Raw genomic sequence first — 17,358 nt, 5'->3', positions numbered from 1 at the left:
CACATTATAAAATTATTCTCCCTTTCCTCTTGGATCATCATTAAAATCCCATAAAATAGGTAAGGTAGGCATAACCACTTTTACTTGTGAGAAAAAACTAAGGGTCAGATAGCAGAATTGCTCAACATCTACTGACCAAGTTGTAGGGTCAATATTCAAACACAGATTTGGTTTTATCAAACATAATATGGTTTTTTAAAAAGTCATTTCACATGTAAGAGCATAAATTAAAATAGATAATTTCTACAGTCAATGAAAATAAACTTGTGAAATATTCTAAGGTTGAAGATCATCTTTACACTATGACATTACAAAATCATTTTAGTATTCCCTATGTCCTTTGCTATCAATGACATTTCCCTGGTGCTCTTGGGCCTTCTCCCTTCATCCTCTCAATAATGGCAGAAGGTTACATGTACAAAGAGCTCTGACAGTCTCAGAAGAAATATATTCCAATATCAGTGACAGTATTATTTAAAATTTCAAAATCACATATACAATAATTTTACTTTTTGGTATAGATGAGTTTTAAAAATTAAGTTCTTTTATGCCAAAATGCTCTGTGGGTGTAAGAACACATATAATACTCATTTTTCTGTCCCACAAATAGCAAACCCCATCTCAATAGTCAAACATTATAAGATTATGCAAACAAAATTATAAATAGAAAACATTTGGATTAATCATTCCAATTATCATACTCAGTTCTAAAAAATATTTAATTCTCTAGTTTATATAACTCCCATTTTATTAGCTCGATATGCATAAGTCATATTATACTGATAGAGCGAAAGTCTATCAGCTAGTATTAAATTTAATTTTTAGAAATAGACTATCTTTGATCATTTAAATTGCCCAAATAAATTAAAGGCATTACTTGCCAAAAAATTTCTTGATTTTCTTTATAATCTCTTTAAATATTTTATGCTCATTAATGTGGCTTGAGGTCCACTTTTATAAAATATGTTAGGTATCTCAATTCCTCCGTGATTTACTGTGTATGTCCAAAACATAGCTGAATATTTCATTTTGAAAGTATACTCTACCTGGAAAATATTCTGAAAAGATCCAAGGAGTTTGTGAATTGCCCAGATTACTTACACAGTATTATCTGATGGAGCTGGCTCTGGGAACAAATGTCCTTTTAAACTCAAGTCAAATTTTAAATTTTAGATTGGATTAAAGTAATTTGAGGGGATTTTTTGAATACATATTTGTTTTTCAATGTCAACGTTTAATAGGTGGAAGTTAAGTTATTTAGTATATACCTGCTTAAAAGATGAACACTATTGTGGAAGAGATTGAGAGATGATTTTATATGTCTCGAGGGAAAATAGGTATATATGTAAAAATGGTATTGTCCTTATTCATGTGTTTTGTGAGCATTGTATAACTTAAAGAAACAATTTCTTGTTAAAGGTGGTTTCTTTCCCCTACTCCTTGTGCCTTTGATGAAGAAATTAATCATATTAGAGTGAATGGATTACAATGAAATATTAAGCAGAGGAGAAATACACATATTGTGCTCCTGTTTTGGTTTATCCAGTTATTCTCAGCAAAGATCCAGATGTTTGGTGGTTTCAAATAGATCTTCTGAGGCAGGTACCCATTTCAATTGAATGTTAAGGTATTTTTTTAAGTGTTACTTTATATCCTTAGGGAAATCAAATTTAAATCCATCCTAACAGTTTCAAAAAGACATGCAAGTTGAGAGCAGATTAAAAATTGTCCTTCCAGGACTTAATAAGTACCATTTGAGAGAATGAGATCCTTCTGAATTAAATTAACTACCTCCTGTATTTTCCAAGGACTATGCTCCTTATAAACATAAACAAATCTTCCTTGAGAGATTTATACAAGTGCATCTTTGAGAAGAAATAAAATTAGAAAGATAAATGGACAATTAAAATTCTACTAAAATTTTAGGGTATGCCAGTAATTCATTTTATTTTTTAAAAATTCTATAATGTTATCTTTATAATTTAATACTAATTTATTTTGATGCAATCTCATTGAATTATTAGAGAAATCTAACTTTTATGGTAGTTTATGAACATCACATATTTATTTTAAACAATCATTCACTGAATTTATTTCTTAAGTATGCTTTTACCTGTTTTGAGAGATAGTAATATTTTGTAGTAAAGGCAGCCAGTATGAAGAAAATGCTTCCACAGTTGAAATGCTGTTATCATCCAAGTGCAATTCTCTTAGTAAAACAAGATTCTCCAAGGATGGAAGCTATATTTAAATTTGGTTCATTAGTTTATATTAAGCAAAATATTTTATCATTTAGCCTAATTAAAAAATATACAACCTTCCAAGACTAACAACAAATAGATTCTGATAAAATGCATATCATAAAGTATGACTTTTTAAATATGAATAAAATTTCTATTAATTAACTGTATAATATTTAATATTCTTGATAAAGGTTACTTCATGGTGAAAAATGAACAAAATATTCAAAATTGCTTTTAAAATGTGATTGGTATTTCTATCAAAAGAAAAGTGTTGCTTTATCACAGAAATCAATTAATTCAAAGCAATTACCTCACTCAGATAATTTCCCTGTAACTTCAATATTTGGAGCAATCCACAATTTTCAACACCCTCTACATCAGTAAGATGATTATGGGAGCAATCTAGGTATACAATGGTAGGTGTATCACAAAGACCTTTTGTACTAATTAACTGATTGTGATCCAAAATTAGTTGTTGAAGATTTTTCAAAGATTCTAAACCACCTAGAAGAAAAAAGTTATAAGATCACCTGTGTCATTCTGTCTTCCAGACTCTAGAAGAAGTTTCCATTTTTTTTTTTCTAAATAATTGCACCTTTGTATTTCTCACTATCATTAATTACCAGTGAGGACTTAGTCCAAATTCCTGATGAAACATATCTTGTAAACTGTGTTATTATTTAAACTGGCATCTGGGTGACATATTTTTGAATGGCATAATTATCTATCAATTAAAAATTGTACACAGTACTAAAAGGCATACACTGGGAATGAATGCTTTATATTCAAATAAGAATAAAACAAGGGAGAGATATAAGGACTTTTTTCTTAAAAGAATAGTTTTTAACTCATTCCAGAGCCTTTGAACTTTGAATCCTTGCTTCAGGTTGCATGTATAGTATTAGAAAGTCATTCTCCTACCATTTGAATATCTACCTTAGATTCCCAAATGAAGTATGTACAATCATCAGAACCAATGAATTGGTAGCATATTCTTCAGGTATTTCAATATTGTAGTGAGGGACCTCTTCTTTGACCAGATAAACTTAAAATCAGTATGATACTATCTACAAAATATTAGATGAGCCTTAGAAACTGTAACTCAGCGGTCATAAGGAAAAAACTGAGAAGGTTGCTTAAATCAGCCATCAGGAGTTAGCATGAGAAAAAGACGCTGAGGAAGTCTGTAAAGTTTCAAGGAAGATATTAAAAATCTAGAAAATGTTCTTTAAATTAGATACTAGACTATGCATTGTTTTCTGTAGGTGTTACTCTGTTAGTTAAAATTATGTAGCCATAAAAAAGGATGAGTTCATGTCCTTTGTAGGGACATGGATGAAGCTGGAAACCATCATTTTGAGCAAACTATCGCAAGGACAGAAAACCAAACACCACATGTTCTCACTCATAGGTTGGAATTGAACAATGAGAACACTTGGACACAGGGTGGGGAACATCACACACTGGGGCCTGTCATAGGGTGGGGTGAGGGGGGAGGGATAGCACTGGAGATATAACTAATGTTAATGATGAGTTAATGGGTGCAGCACACCAACATGGTACATGTATACATGTGTAACAAACCTGCACGTTGTGCACATGTACTCTAGAACTTAAAGTATAATAAATAAAATAAAATAAAGAACTATAGGCACCATATCATGGGTGCAGTCCTAAAAATAAATAAATAAATAAATACAAATAAAATAAAATAAGCAATTCTAGAAACTGGAAGTAAAGTTTAAGGTCTTAAGTAAGCATTAGTAAGCAGAATGTCTTTAGTGAGAACTGTATACACAGGAGTCCCTGAGGTTGCATTTTGGAGAACTGTGATTCATTCTGATTTTCTTGTTATACTCCTAGAAAATTGTTTTTTTTTTTTCAATTAAATGCTGACATAAACATGAGTTTTTTAAATCAAAAAGGTTATTTGATAATACGTTTAAATACATAATTTTTAAAATATATATTATGTATAAAAATTGATACCTGGAATTTATGAAATACATTTATCCTGGGGGAATTTAGAATATCTAACCCAAGACTTGTTATTTTGATTATGTATAAATTCACAAAAAGAAAGGGTGAACAGTCTACTTTTTATGAGATGAAGAAATAAAAGAATCAATTAATATTAATGAAATCTTATAAGAAAACTTAATTCAGCATATATTTAAAAATTCAGATAATGCAATAATTAGTGTACTATAAAAATGTTTCATAGAGATATATTTCAAGATATATCTTAAATAAATTTCAAAATTACAGTATCTGTAATAGTTTGAGTCAAATATAGCAACTTAATGTTATAAATATTATTTCTTATAAAAAACTTTTATGCAAAAAGTAAATTCTCTTATAATGAGAAATAAATCATGTAATATCAAAAAAGCATGAAAATACATCATAGGCTCGTAGAAGAAAAGACAAACTGAAATCCAAATTCAGGCTGTACTCTCGCATTTTTAAGTTTTTAATCTATGATTTATGTACTGATATGTTCCTACAATGTAAAATAACAATTACAACTTAGAGAAAATTGTTATCTATTAGTATCTGAAGTCTGTGCTAGGCTGACTCCAGTACAGCCCCTTCAGGACTCATACGCCCCTTCAGGACTCATTGTTCAGTGGGCTATCTAGAGGCTTGTGAATGGGTGAACTGCTTAGCCCAGTCCAACTCCTCTGGCACCTGACCACTACCCCCAGGGTCTGATGTCAGGGCAACCCAACCAGTTAAGACCACCACAACCAACACCCACCGGCATGGGCTCAAAGGTAGAGCCCTCACTTTACAAGAAGCAGAAGGCTGACACACTGGAGAACAGGTGAGCCATGACGCTGTCTGTATCAGGCTGAGTGATGAGGTTATGCCCTGAAACCACACCAACGAAGAGTTGCAAATCAGACATTTCTCATGACACTCAACCACATTATGGGACAGAGATAGGCTACAATGTCATCAGAATTAGAATTCTCAAGCCTTGGAATCAGGGTGTGATAGGAAAAGAGATCATATCCCCCATCTATCTAGGAAGAAAAGCCAGTGACTCTCCCTTATCTCTCCACAGAGACCTCAGTTCACTTCAGCAGGAATTCCTCCCAGCCACCTTCATTACAGCCGGTGCTTGTGCTTGTCATAGGTATATTCATGAACAAGCCAGGGCCTCCAGCTTTGACCAGCTGTGTCCCCACACCCCCCTGGAATAGGAAGCTCAGGAGATCAGACACCCAACTACCCAGCCCTTCAACTGAAACAATAGAGAGTAGCTCACGGTAAACACAGATAAGGGTCATACACACCTGTTTGTGTGGCAGCTGGCTCTTACCTGCAAACACCACCTACTGGTTTGCAGGTTAAACTGAGCATCCCAATACAAAACCTTCCCACAGAGTGCATAGGACTATAGAAGCAAATCCAAAAGGTCCTACAAAACACAACCCTCTCAATATGAGAAAAAAAACAGTGTAAGAATTCTGCCACTATTAGTCCGTTTTTACACTGTGATAAAGAACTACCTGAGACTGAGTAATTTATAAAGAAAAGAAGCTTAATTGACTCACAGTTCCACAGGGCTGGGGAGGCCTCAGGAAACTTATAATCATGGCAGAAGGGGAAGCAAACACACCCTTCTTTACATGGCAACAGGAAGAAGACGTGTCGAGCAAAAGGGGAAAAGCCCCTAATAAAACCATCAGATCTCATTAAGAACTCACTCACTATCACGAGAACAGCATGAAGGTAACCACCACGATTCAATTATCTTCCACCGAGTCCCTCCTACAACATGTGCAGATTATGGGAACTACAATTCAAGATGAAATTTGCGTAGGGACGCAGTCAAACCATATCATTATGCCCCTGGCCCCTCCCAAACCTCATGTCCTCACATTTCAAAATACAGTCATGCCTTTCCAACAGCCCCCAAAGTCTTAGTTCACTCCAGCATTAACCTAAAACTCCAAGTCCAAAGTCTCATCTGAGGCAAAGCAAGTCTCTTCCACCTATTAGTCTGTAAAACTGAAAGCAAGTTAGCTACTTCCTAGATACAATGGGGGTACAGGCATTGGGTAAATACACTTATTCCAAATGGGAGAAATTGGCCAAAACAAAGGGGCTAGAGACCCCATGCAAGTTTGAAATCCAATAGCACTGTCATTAAACCTTAAAGTTCCAAAATGATCTCTTTTGATTCCATGTCTCACATACAGGTCATGCTGATGCAAGACGTGGGCTCCCACAGCCTTAAGCAGCTTCACCCTTGTGGCTTTGCAGGGTACAGCCTCCTTCACAGCTGTATTCAGAGGTTGGCTTTGAGTGACTGTGGCTTCTCAAGGCATACAGTGTAAGCTTTCTGTGGATCTATAATTCTTGGCTCTGGAAGATGGTGGCCCTCTTCTCACAGCTCCACTAGGCAGTGCCTCAGTGGGGAATCTGTGTGGGAAATCCAACCCAACATGTCCCTCTGGACTGCCATAGCAAAGGTTCTCCATGAGAGCTCCACCCCTGCAGCAAACTTCTGCTTGGATATCTAGGCATTTCCATACATCCTCTGAAATCTAAGTGGATGTTCCCAGACCTCAATTCATGGCTTCTGTGCAACTGCAGGCCCAACACCATCTGTAAGCCACCAAGGCTGGGGGCTTGCACTCTGAAGCAACTGCAGGCCCAACACCACATGTAAGCCACCAAGGCTGGGGACTTGCACTCTGAAACAACAGCTTGAGCCGTATGTTGGCCCCTTTTAGCCATGCCTGGGACACAGGGTACCAAGTCCCGAGTCTGCACACAGCAGTAAGGCCCTGGGCCTGGCCCACAAAACCACTTTTCCCTTTGAGGCCTCCAGGCCTGCGATAGGAAGGGCTCCCTTGAAGACCTCTCGCATGCCCTGGAGATATTTTCCCTATTGAATTGGTAACTAACATTCAGCTCCTCGTTAATTATGCAAATTTCTTCAACCAGCTTAAATTTCTCCCCAGAAAATGGATTTTTCTTTTATATCCCATCTTCAGGATGCACATTTTCCAAACTTTTATTCTCTGCTTTCTCTTGAATGCTTTGCCACTTAGAAATTACTTCTACCAGATAACCCAAATTATCTCTCTGAAGTTCAAAGTTCCACAGATCTCTAGGGCAGGGGGAAAAAGCTGTCAGTCTCTTTGCAAAAACACAGCAAGACTCACCTTTGCTCCAGTTCCCAAAATGTTTCTCATCCCATCTGAGACTACTTCAGCCTGGACTTCATTGTGCATATCACTATAAGCATGCTCGTGAAAGCTGTTTAACAAGTCTCTAGGAAGTTCCAAACTTTTCCACATCTTCCTGTCTTCTGGATCCCTCCAAGTCTCTAGGAAGTTTCACACATTCCTACATTTTCCTTTCTTCTTCGGAGTGCTCGAAACTGTTTCAACATCTGCCTGTTACCCAGTTCTGAAGTTGCTTCCACATTTTTGGGTATCCTTATAGCAGCGCACAACTCTATCAGAACAAATTTACTGTATTATTCCATTCTCACACTGCTACAAAGAACTGTGTGAGACCGGGTAATTTATAAAGGAAAGAGGTTTAATTGATTCACATTTGTTCAGGGCTGTGGAGGTCTCACAAAATAATGGTGGAAAGGGAAGCAAACATGTCCTTCTTCGCATGGTGACAGGAAGGAGATATGATGAGCAAAAGGGGAAAAAAACATTATAAAACCATTAGCTCTCATGAGAACTCATTCACTATCATGAGAACAGCATGGAAGTAACTGCCTCCATGATTCAATTACCTCCCACCAGGTCCCTCCCATGATATGTGGGGATTAAAGAAACTACAATTCAAGATGAGATTTTAGTGGGGAAACAGCCAAACTATATCAGCCACCATTAAAAATCTGAATATTGTTATACTATCAAAGTATCACTATGGCTTGTCAGCAATGGTTCTTAGACAAAGTGGAGGCTCAGAGATAACAGATGGATATTTCAAAGCTTGGATTGCAGGGAAGTCCAATGTGATCCAAGTTAAGTTTGAGAATCAACGCAAAGAAACATCTAAAGCAATACAGAAAATGAAGGCAGATATAAAAATTGTAAAAACAAATCAATCAGAGATAATGGAACTGAAAAATTGCCTTAAGGATTTTCAAAATACAATTGAAAGCTTTATCAATAGAGTAGACCAAAGACAAAAAAGAATTTCAGAGCTTGAAGACCAGTTATTTGAACTAACACAGTAAGAAAAAAATAAAGGAAAAAGAAATTTAAAAATGAACAAAGTCTCCAGGAAATATGTTATTATGTAAAGCTAACAAACCTATGAATTATTGGCATTCCAGGGAGAGAAATGGAAAAAGAAAACAACCTAGAAAATATATTTAAGGAAATAATTCAAGAAAATCTCCCTAGTCTTGCTAGAGAGGTAGACATCTGGATCCAAGAAATCCAGAGGACAACTGCCAGATAATATACAAAATAAATATCACCAAGGCATATAGTCAAAAATTAAGGTCAACACCAAAGAAAGAAACTTAAATGCATCTGCTAAAAAATAGTCAGGTCACATACAAAGGAAACCCTATCAGACTAACAGCAGATATCTTAGCAGAAACCATACAAACCAGAAGAGATTAGGGGACTATTTTCAGCATTCTCAAAGAAAAGAAACATCAACCAAGAATTTCATATCCTGCCAAAATAAGCTTTATAAGCAAAGAAGAAATAAAATTTCTTTCTGACAAACAAATGTTAAGGAAATTCACTATCACTAGACCAGCCTTACAAGAGATCCTTAAGGGAAATATAAACATGGAGATGAAAGAATGATAACTGCTACCACCAAATCACAGCTAAGTATATAGCCCACAGGTGCTTTAAGGGAACTACATAAAAGTAACCACAGATGCTTTAAGGAAACTTCACAATAGGGTCAAAACTTTACATATCAACACAAACCTTGAATGTAAACAGAACTAATGACTTATATGTTGAATTGAGATTTTGGTGGGGACACACAGCCAAACCATATCAGTCATTAATTCCCAATGTTGGGGGAAGAACCTGGTGGGAGATGACTGGTTCATGGGGATGTATTTCCCCCATGCTGTTCTTGTGATAGTGAGTTCTCATGAGATCTGATGGTTTAAAAGCGTGTGGCAGTTCCCCCCCCATTATCTCTCTTTCTTTTGCCATTATGTAAAAAAGGTGTTTTCTTTCTGTTTGCCTTCCACCATGATTTTAAGTGTCCTGAGGGCTCTCAGTCATGTTTCCTGTTAAGTCTGCAGAACTGTGAGTAAATTAAAACTCTTTTCTTCATAAATTTCCCAGTCTCAGGTAGTTATTTACAGCAATGTCAGAATGAACTAATACAGACAATTGGTACCAGGAGTGGGGTACTGTTATAAAGATATCCAAAAATGTGGATGCAACTTTGGAACTGGGTAATGGGCAGAGTTTGGAACCGTTTGGAAGGCTCAGAAGAAGACAGGAAGATGTCTTCCTAGAGACTTTTTGAATTGCTTTGACCAAATTGCTAACAGTGATATGGACAAGGAAGTCCAGCCTGAAGTGGTCTCAGATGGATAACCTGCAAAGCCACAGGGGTGAAGCCTCCCAAGGCCATGGGAGTCAACTTACATCAGCATGACCTGGATGTGAGACATGGAGTCAAAGAAGATAATATTAAACTTTAAAGTTTAATGACTGCCCTATTGGATTTCAGACTTGCATGCGGCCTGTAGACCCTTTGTTTTGGCCAATTTTCCCTTTTGGAATGGGAGCATTTACCCAATGCCTGTACCTCTCTTGTATATTCTATGTAACTAACTTGTTTTTTATTTTACAGGCTCATAGGCAGAGATGTGCTTTGTCTCAGATGAGATTTTGTTCTTGAACTTTTTGGTTAATACTGGAATGAGTAGGACTTTGGGGGTTGTTGGGAAGGCATGAATGTGTTTTAAAATGTGAGGAGATGGAATTTGGGAGATGCCAGAGTTACATGGTTTCACTGTGCCCCCACCCAAATCTTATATTAATATGTAATTCCCAATGTTGTGGGAGGAACCTTGGTGGGAGGTATTGAATCAGGGGGCAGATATTGCCATGCAGTTCTCATGGTAATGATTGAGCTGTTACGAGATCTGATGGTTTAAAAGTGTGTTGCAGTTCACCCCTGCTATCTCTCTCTCTCCTGCCACCATGTGAAGAAGGTGCTTGTTTCCCCTTCAGCTTCTGTCATGATTGTAAGTTTCCTGGGGCCTCCCAGTCATGCTTCCTGTTAAGCATGCAGAATACTGAGTCAATTAAACCTCATTTCTTTATATATTACCCAGTCTCAGGTTGTTCTTTATAGCAGTGTGAGAATAAACTAATACAATGCCCCCTTAAAAGGCACAAATTGAGAAGCCGAATAAAAAACAAGACCCATCTATCTGTTGTCTTCAAGAGGTCTATCTCACATTTAACAAAACATATAGGCTCAAAGTAAAGGGTTCAAGAAAGGTCTATCATGCAAGAGAAAACATAGAAGAGCAGGAGTTGCTATACACATATCAGATAAACTATGCTTTAAACCAACAACAGTTCAAAAGGACAAAGAAGGGCATTGCATAATGATAAAGGGTTTAATCCAACAAGATGACATAATTACCCTAAACACATACAGACCCAACATTGGAGCTCCTAAATTAATAAAAAGAGTACTTCTAGACCTACAAAAAGACTTAGCCACACAGTAATCATGGAGGACTTCAACTTCCCATGGATAGCATTAGACAGATCATCATTTAAGCAGAAAACCAACAAAGAAATTCTAGACTTAAATTTGACACTTCAGCAACTGGAACTAATAGGTATCTACAGAATGCTCTACCCATAAACCACAGAATATACATTCTTCTCATCTACACACAGAACACATGCTAAGGTCAAATTCATACTCAGCCTAAAGTGCATCTGAATGAATTAAAATACACAGGAATCATACCAATCATACTTTCAGACCACAGTAGCATAAAAATACAAATCAACACCAAGATGGTCTCTCAGAACCCACACAACTACATGGAAATCAACTGGCTTCTGAATGCCTTTTGGTTAAACAACAAAATTAAGGCAGAAATTTACAAATTATTTGAAATAAATGAAAAAGGATACACAATATACCAAAATCTCTGGGAAACAGCTACAACAGTGTTAAGAGGAAAGTTTATAGCACTAAATGCCTACATCAAGAAGTTAGAAAAATCTCAAATTAACAATTTAACATCACGCCTACAGGAACTAGAATACCAAGAACAAACTAACCCAATAAATAAGGGCAAAAAGAAAAAAAGCAGGCAGAATGAATAGAATAAAAAATAGTAAGATGGTTTAATCTCAAATACATAAATGATTATATGAAATTAATGATATAACTAATTAATTGCTAAGGACTAATGGCTACAAATCAAAGCTAGAGTTTGTAAGCCAGTCCAGATAAAGCAATAACAAAATCAACAAATTTTCATGTTACAAAAAAGAGACAAGCTGGAAACAAAATTTGTAGATATATTTTAAGTAAAAAGATAGAGGCTGGGCATGGTGGCGGCTCTTACACCTGTAATCCCAGCACTTTGGGAGGTGGAGGCAGGTGGATCCCGAGGTCAGGAGTTTGAGACCAGCCTGGCCAACATGGTGAAACCCCATCTCTACTAAAAATACAAAAAATTAGCCGGGCATGGTGGTGAGCGCCTGTAATCCCATCTACCCCAGAGGCTGAGGCAAGAGAATTGCTTGAACCTGGGAGGCGGAGCTTGCAGTGAGCCACGACAGAGCGAGACTCCATCTCAAAAAAAAAAAAAAAAAAGGAAAAGATACATCATGTGAACACTAAACCAGTGGTTCTCAAAGTGTGGTCCAGAGACCTCCCAGAGATGCTTTTAAAGGTTCTGTAAGGTCAGTAGTGCTTTCATAATAATTCCAAAATGCTATTTGGTTTTCCACTCTCATTTGGTCAAGAGAGTATAGTGGAGTTTTCCAGAGGCTACATGACTTGTGATATTACAGCAAATTGACTGCAGAGGCAAATATGAGAAGCCAGATGTCTTGTGTTAAGTTAGACATTAAAGAGATTTACAAAAATGTGTAACAACACCCTTCTTCTCACTATAACTCTTTGTTTAGAAAATAGAATTAACATTTATAAAATTTTTGTGAATCCAAAGTTTTTATTATTTGAAATTCTAAATGAATTAATAAAACGTAAAAATTTTGTTTTTTTTGACTACTTGGCAATATTGCTAGACATAACCCATACAAATAAGTTATTTGAGAGAGGTGCTCAATAATTTTTGAGAATGTGAAACGGTCCTGCATCTAAAATAAAGCTCATTTAATTATAGAAGACACAGAAGACTAAAGCAGAAAGCTTTACTACCTATGAAAAGCGACATTTTAAAATGATGAAACTGGTCAATTTAACAGAAACACATAACAGTCATAAATTTGCAGGCACCAAATAGCATGCCCTCAAAAACATTTAAAGTAAAAAATATATAAGAATAAAAAGATTGAACTACAATAATCATGAGAGTCATTGCTAATATTATCAGTACCACATTTAATCAACAGGCAGGTGGCACAACAAAAATATGTAGGTTCTGAAGTAGGCCGTCCTGAGTTGTAAAAAACAGGCCTACTCCCGAACTAGCTATTTGAAGGTAGACAAGTAACTTAACTTCTCTGAGCTTTAGCTTTTATATTTATAGAGTGAGGGTAACTTCACCTCATTATGAGGATTAAAAATAATATTATATAGGATTTTCACATGATAGCTACTAAAAATGATAGCTATTATTATTTCCCAATAATTATTCTTAATAAAACAAGGAGTTTATAAATTTGTGGTGACCAAATAAGGCTTCAGAGAGGGCTGAATTTTGAGTCAAACTTTAAAGGAGAAACAGAATATTAATATACATTCCAAAAACTCTATTCATAACTGATTAAACAGTAATCGATTCCATAAATGCACTTGGATGGAAGGGGTGGGAGGGTTCTAGATGTAAATGAAGTTAGAGTAGGTTGCTACCCTTTGTCTTTAATCTTAATTTTTTTTTTTTTTTTGAGACAGCGTCTCGTTCTGGTGCCCAGGTTGGAGTGCACTGGTGTGATCTCAGCTTACTACAGCCTTGATCCCCCAAGCTCAAGTGATCCTCCCATCTCAGCCTCCCAAATAGCTGGAGCCACAAGCATGCACCACCCCACCTGGCTTATTTTTTTATTTTTATTTTTATTTTTTTAGTAGAAATGAGGTCTCACTGTGTTGCCCAGGCTGGTCTCGAACTCGTGAGCTCAAGCAATCTTCCCAGCTTGGCCTCCCAAAGTGCTGTGATTACAGGTGTAAGCCACCATGCCTGTCCTAATTTTACAAATTCTTTACTGTCAAATAAAGGCTGACAACTGAGTAAAATAAACTTACAGCAAGTCCTATCTTAGGATACCATTAATTCCTTAACACCTCTAAGAAAATTATTCTTTCCCAGATAAAATATCCAATATTTCTTCCCCTGCCCCATTCAAAATAAAACAAACAATAGCCACAAAAATATTAAAGAGCCTTTTCAAAGGACTTAAATATAATACAAATAAAGACTTGCTTAAATATTGTTTAGCTTACTGGTTAAATATATTCTTTTAACAGCTCTTTTAAAGTTTCCTAGATCTCACAAAACAAAACTTAAGTCAAGTGTGTTTACTCTTCGAAGGGCTCATGCCCATGGCAAAATTAACTTTCGGCCATACTTTCTACAAATATCTATTTCAAATAATTCTTCCCACAGAAATGAGCCAATGGTCTAATAAAACATTCCTGCCACAGGGGAGAAAATTCTGTAAGGAACAGCAAAACTAAAAATGTTAAATTAGGCTGGAGGTTTTTCACTGGAGATCAGTCTCCTTCAGCTGTTCACTGATTGCCATGTCTGATGGTTTTTCATTCACACATACAAATATACAAAGTTGCATTTGAGATTTTTTAATCTTAGTGCAAAAGTACTTCAGGATTATACATGTTGTATAGAAAGAGCAATACTGAAACAGGAATCAGGAAACTTGGATCCCAGCCCTACCTCTGCCATGAGTTAGATGAAAACTATGTGAGTGTTTTTTCATCTGTAAACTAAGCAGCCTAGACTGGTGAGATACCTAAGATCCCTTTCAGCTTTACACTAAGCATTGTGTTGCCCTTCAAAACTAACAAGTAAGCTAGCACCATCTAGTGGACTCCAAAAAAAAAATCACTGAATAGGTAATAGTGAAAAAGATTCTTATAAGCAAAATGTCTAGAGTTCTCTTACTTTATTTTTCCTCCCAATGATTCAAAGACAATATTTGAAAGCAAGAATTATTCCAAGCACTATGAGCCACGATACAGCAATCAAGCCTATGTGAAAATGTTAAATTATTTCCATATCTTTCGTATTTATAATACTAGTGAGCAATTTTCCAGAAAGCAACATTATCTAGAAAATAAAGTAGGAAAAAAACTCTTAGTATCTCTACTATTTACAATGATAATTTTTAGGAATATATGATGTGAAATTTATAAATTGGCAAATATATTGCTTAAATTAAAGAAATATGTTTCCAGATTAAAGTTTTCCTAAACAGAGACAGAAATATCATGAACAAGAATATAAAAATAATCATTTACTCTTACATGTTAACATTATATTTATTTTTATTTTATCCAATATTTAATAAAAGAAATAACTTATTCCAATTCCATATATATATATATATATAATGTATATTACTATGATATTAAAGTCAAGAGAGTCATTTGTTTTGGGTGGAAAAAGTCAAGATAATCATTTATTTTGTTTATTGCTACATCCCCAGAAATATTTCAGTGCTGGAAAAGCGCTTATACATATAGGTACTCAACAAATTCATTTTGAAAAAAATGTCAAAATCATTACATTTGTTCAGTATAAAGAGTTTTAATGTAGTATAAAAATAGCAGTAATCTTAATTATTAAATGTATATTTATTTAAAAAGTAGAAGAATAGGGTAATTTAAAAATTAGGCACTAGGGATAGACTGCTGAGTTTCAAATCCTGTCTCTATCATTCACTAGCTGTGTAATTTTAGATAATTTACTTTACTTCTTTGTGTCTCAGTTTTCTTATCTGGTGTGGTTGGAATTTTTTTTTTTTTTTTTTTTTTTTTTTTGAGACAAGGTTTCTGTTTGTCACCCAGCCTGGAGTGCAGTGGCATGATCACAGCTCACTGCAGTCTCATGAGATCCTCTCAACTCAGCCTCCCGAGTAGCTGGGAATGCAGGAGCGTGCCACCATGCTCAGTGATACAGTTTGGATATTTGTCCCTGTCCAGATCTCATGTTGAATTCTAATCCTCAATGCTGGAGGTGGGGCCTCGTGGGAGGTGTTTGGATCATGGGGGCGGGTCCATCAGGGCTTGGTGCTGTCTTGGAGATAGAGTTCTCACAAGATCTGGTTATTTAAAAGTATATGGCAATATCCCCACCACCACCACATTCTGTCTCCCTTGCTCCTGCTTTTGCCTTGCAACGTGCCTGCGCCAGCTTCACCTTCTGCCATGATTGTAAGCTTCCTGAGGCCTCTCTAGAAGCCAAGCAGATGTCAATACCATGCTTCCTGTAAAGCCTGCAGAACCATGAGCCAATTAAATCTCTTTTCTTTTACCTAGTCTTGGGTATTTCTTTATAGGAAGGCATAAATGGCCTAATACACCTAGCTAATAAAAAAAAAAAAAAGTGTAGAGGCAGGGCCCTACTATGTTGCCCAGTTTGGTCTTGAACTTCTGGCCTTAAGTGATCCTCCCTTTTTGGCTTCCCAAAGTGCTGGGATTATAAGCGTGAGCCACTGTGCCCAACCGAAAATATTTAATAGTACCTAACTCACGCCAGTGATGTGAAAAGCAAATGAGTTAATTTGTATAAAGCACTTAAATACCTGCTGGTAAGAAAGCTATCTATTACTATATAATACTAAATTGTATTTTTATATAAATAAAATGCATAAAATAACTTTTTTCAACTACGGATTTATTCAAAATTAATTTAGTTTTAAAATTTTCTGCTAGAAAGTCAATGAAATTCAACATAAAATAAGAGAAATAAAGACAACTAGATTTTAAATTATAAATCCCCTGTTTTTCATTTGCTTTGGCTATTCTTACTTTAAAAACTAACTGAAAAATACTAACTCAAAGTACTAAAGGTTTTCCATGAACCATTTTATAAACTTTAACAATCATATGGCAACATTCATTCAATATATTTTTTGCCACATCTCATATAGAAAACACAGTTTTACCAATTTTGCCTTAAATTTACTTATGGTAAATTTCAAACAAAGGACAACATGAAAGATTTTCTTATTTAAAACTGGTCATAAAATAGAGAGTAGAAGGATGTTACCAGAAGCTGGGAAAGGTAGTGAGGGGCTGGGAGGAGTTGGGGATGCTTGCTTAATGTATATATAAAAAAAATACAGAATGAATGAGTAAGACCTACTATCTGATAGCACAATAGCATGATAGTTAATAATAACATAATTGTACATTTTAATATAACTAAAAGATTGTAATTTGTTTGTAGAAACAAAGGATAAACGTTTGAGGGGATAGATACCCCATTTTCCATGATATGATTATTACACATTGCATGCCTATGTCAAAACATCACATGTATCCCATAAATATATACACCTACTATGTACCCACAAAAATAAAAATTAAAAAATAAAATAAAACTGATATGAATATTTCACATTATATTTTTATTTTTACAACTGCATAGTTTAATTAGAATGGAAAACATTCATAACTAATTTCAAATAAATTGCCTTAAAAAGATTGATACATTCACTATTCTCATTCCCTTAAATGCAAATAGTATCAACCAAATAAATATGTACATTAATATTCTCTAATAAAAAGAATAGAGTTAACATTACATATTAACTACTGTGATAACTACAGCACAGTAAGAATTAGAAACAACTTAAACCTGAAACTACCAATGTGAAATATTGTGGTATTGCTTCCAATTTTATTTCACCTCCTTAAGAAATATTATAGCATGGAATAGTAACTCAATAACTTA

At 35.4% G+C, this 17,358-nt stretch overlaps 1 protein-coding gene across 1 annotated transcript in view; it reads right to left on the bottom strand.

Moving 5' to 3' along the window:
- LRRIQ1 (leucine rich repeats and IQ motif containing 1) overlaps positions 1-17,358 on the bottom strand; it is a 199,916-nt gene that overhangs the window by 137,054 nt on the left and 45,504 nt on the right. The window contains 2 exon segments of the mRNA XM_058425629.1: positions 2,114-2,241; positions 2,554-2,747. Of these exon segments, the coding sequence (XP_058281612.1) occupies positions 2,114-2,241; positions 2,554-2,747 (322 nt within the window).

The sequence above is a fragment of the Hylobates moloch genome, unplaced genomic scaffold (genome assembly GCF_009828535.3).
Source record: "Hylobates moloch isolate HMO894 unplaced genomic scaffold, HMol_V3 SCAFFOLD_12, whole genome shotgun sequence".
In the NCBI taxonomy this organism is placed as follows: Eukaryota; Metazoa; Chordata; class Mammalia; order Primates; family Hylobatidae; genus Hylobates; species Hylobates moloch.
This window is presented reverse-complemented; position numbering and strand designations above follow the sequence as displayed.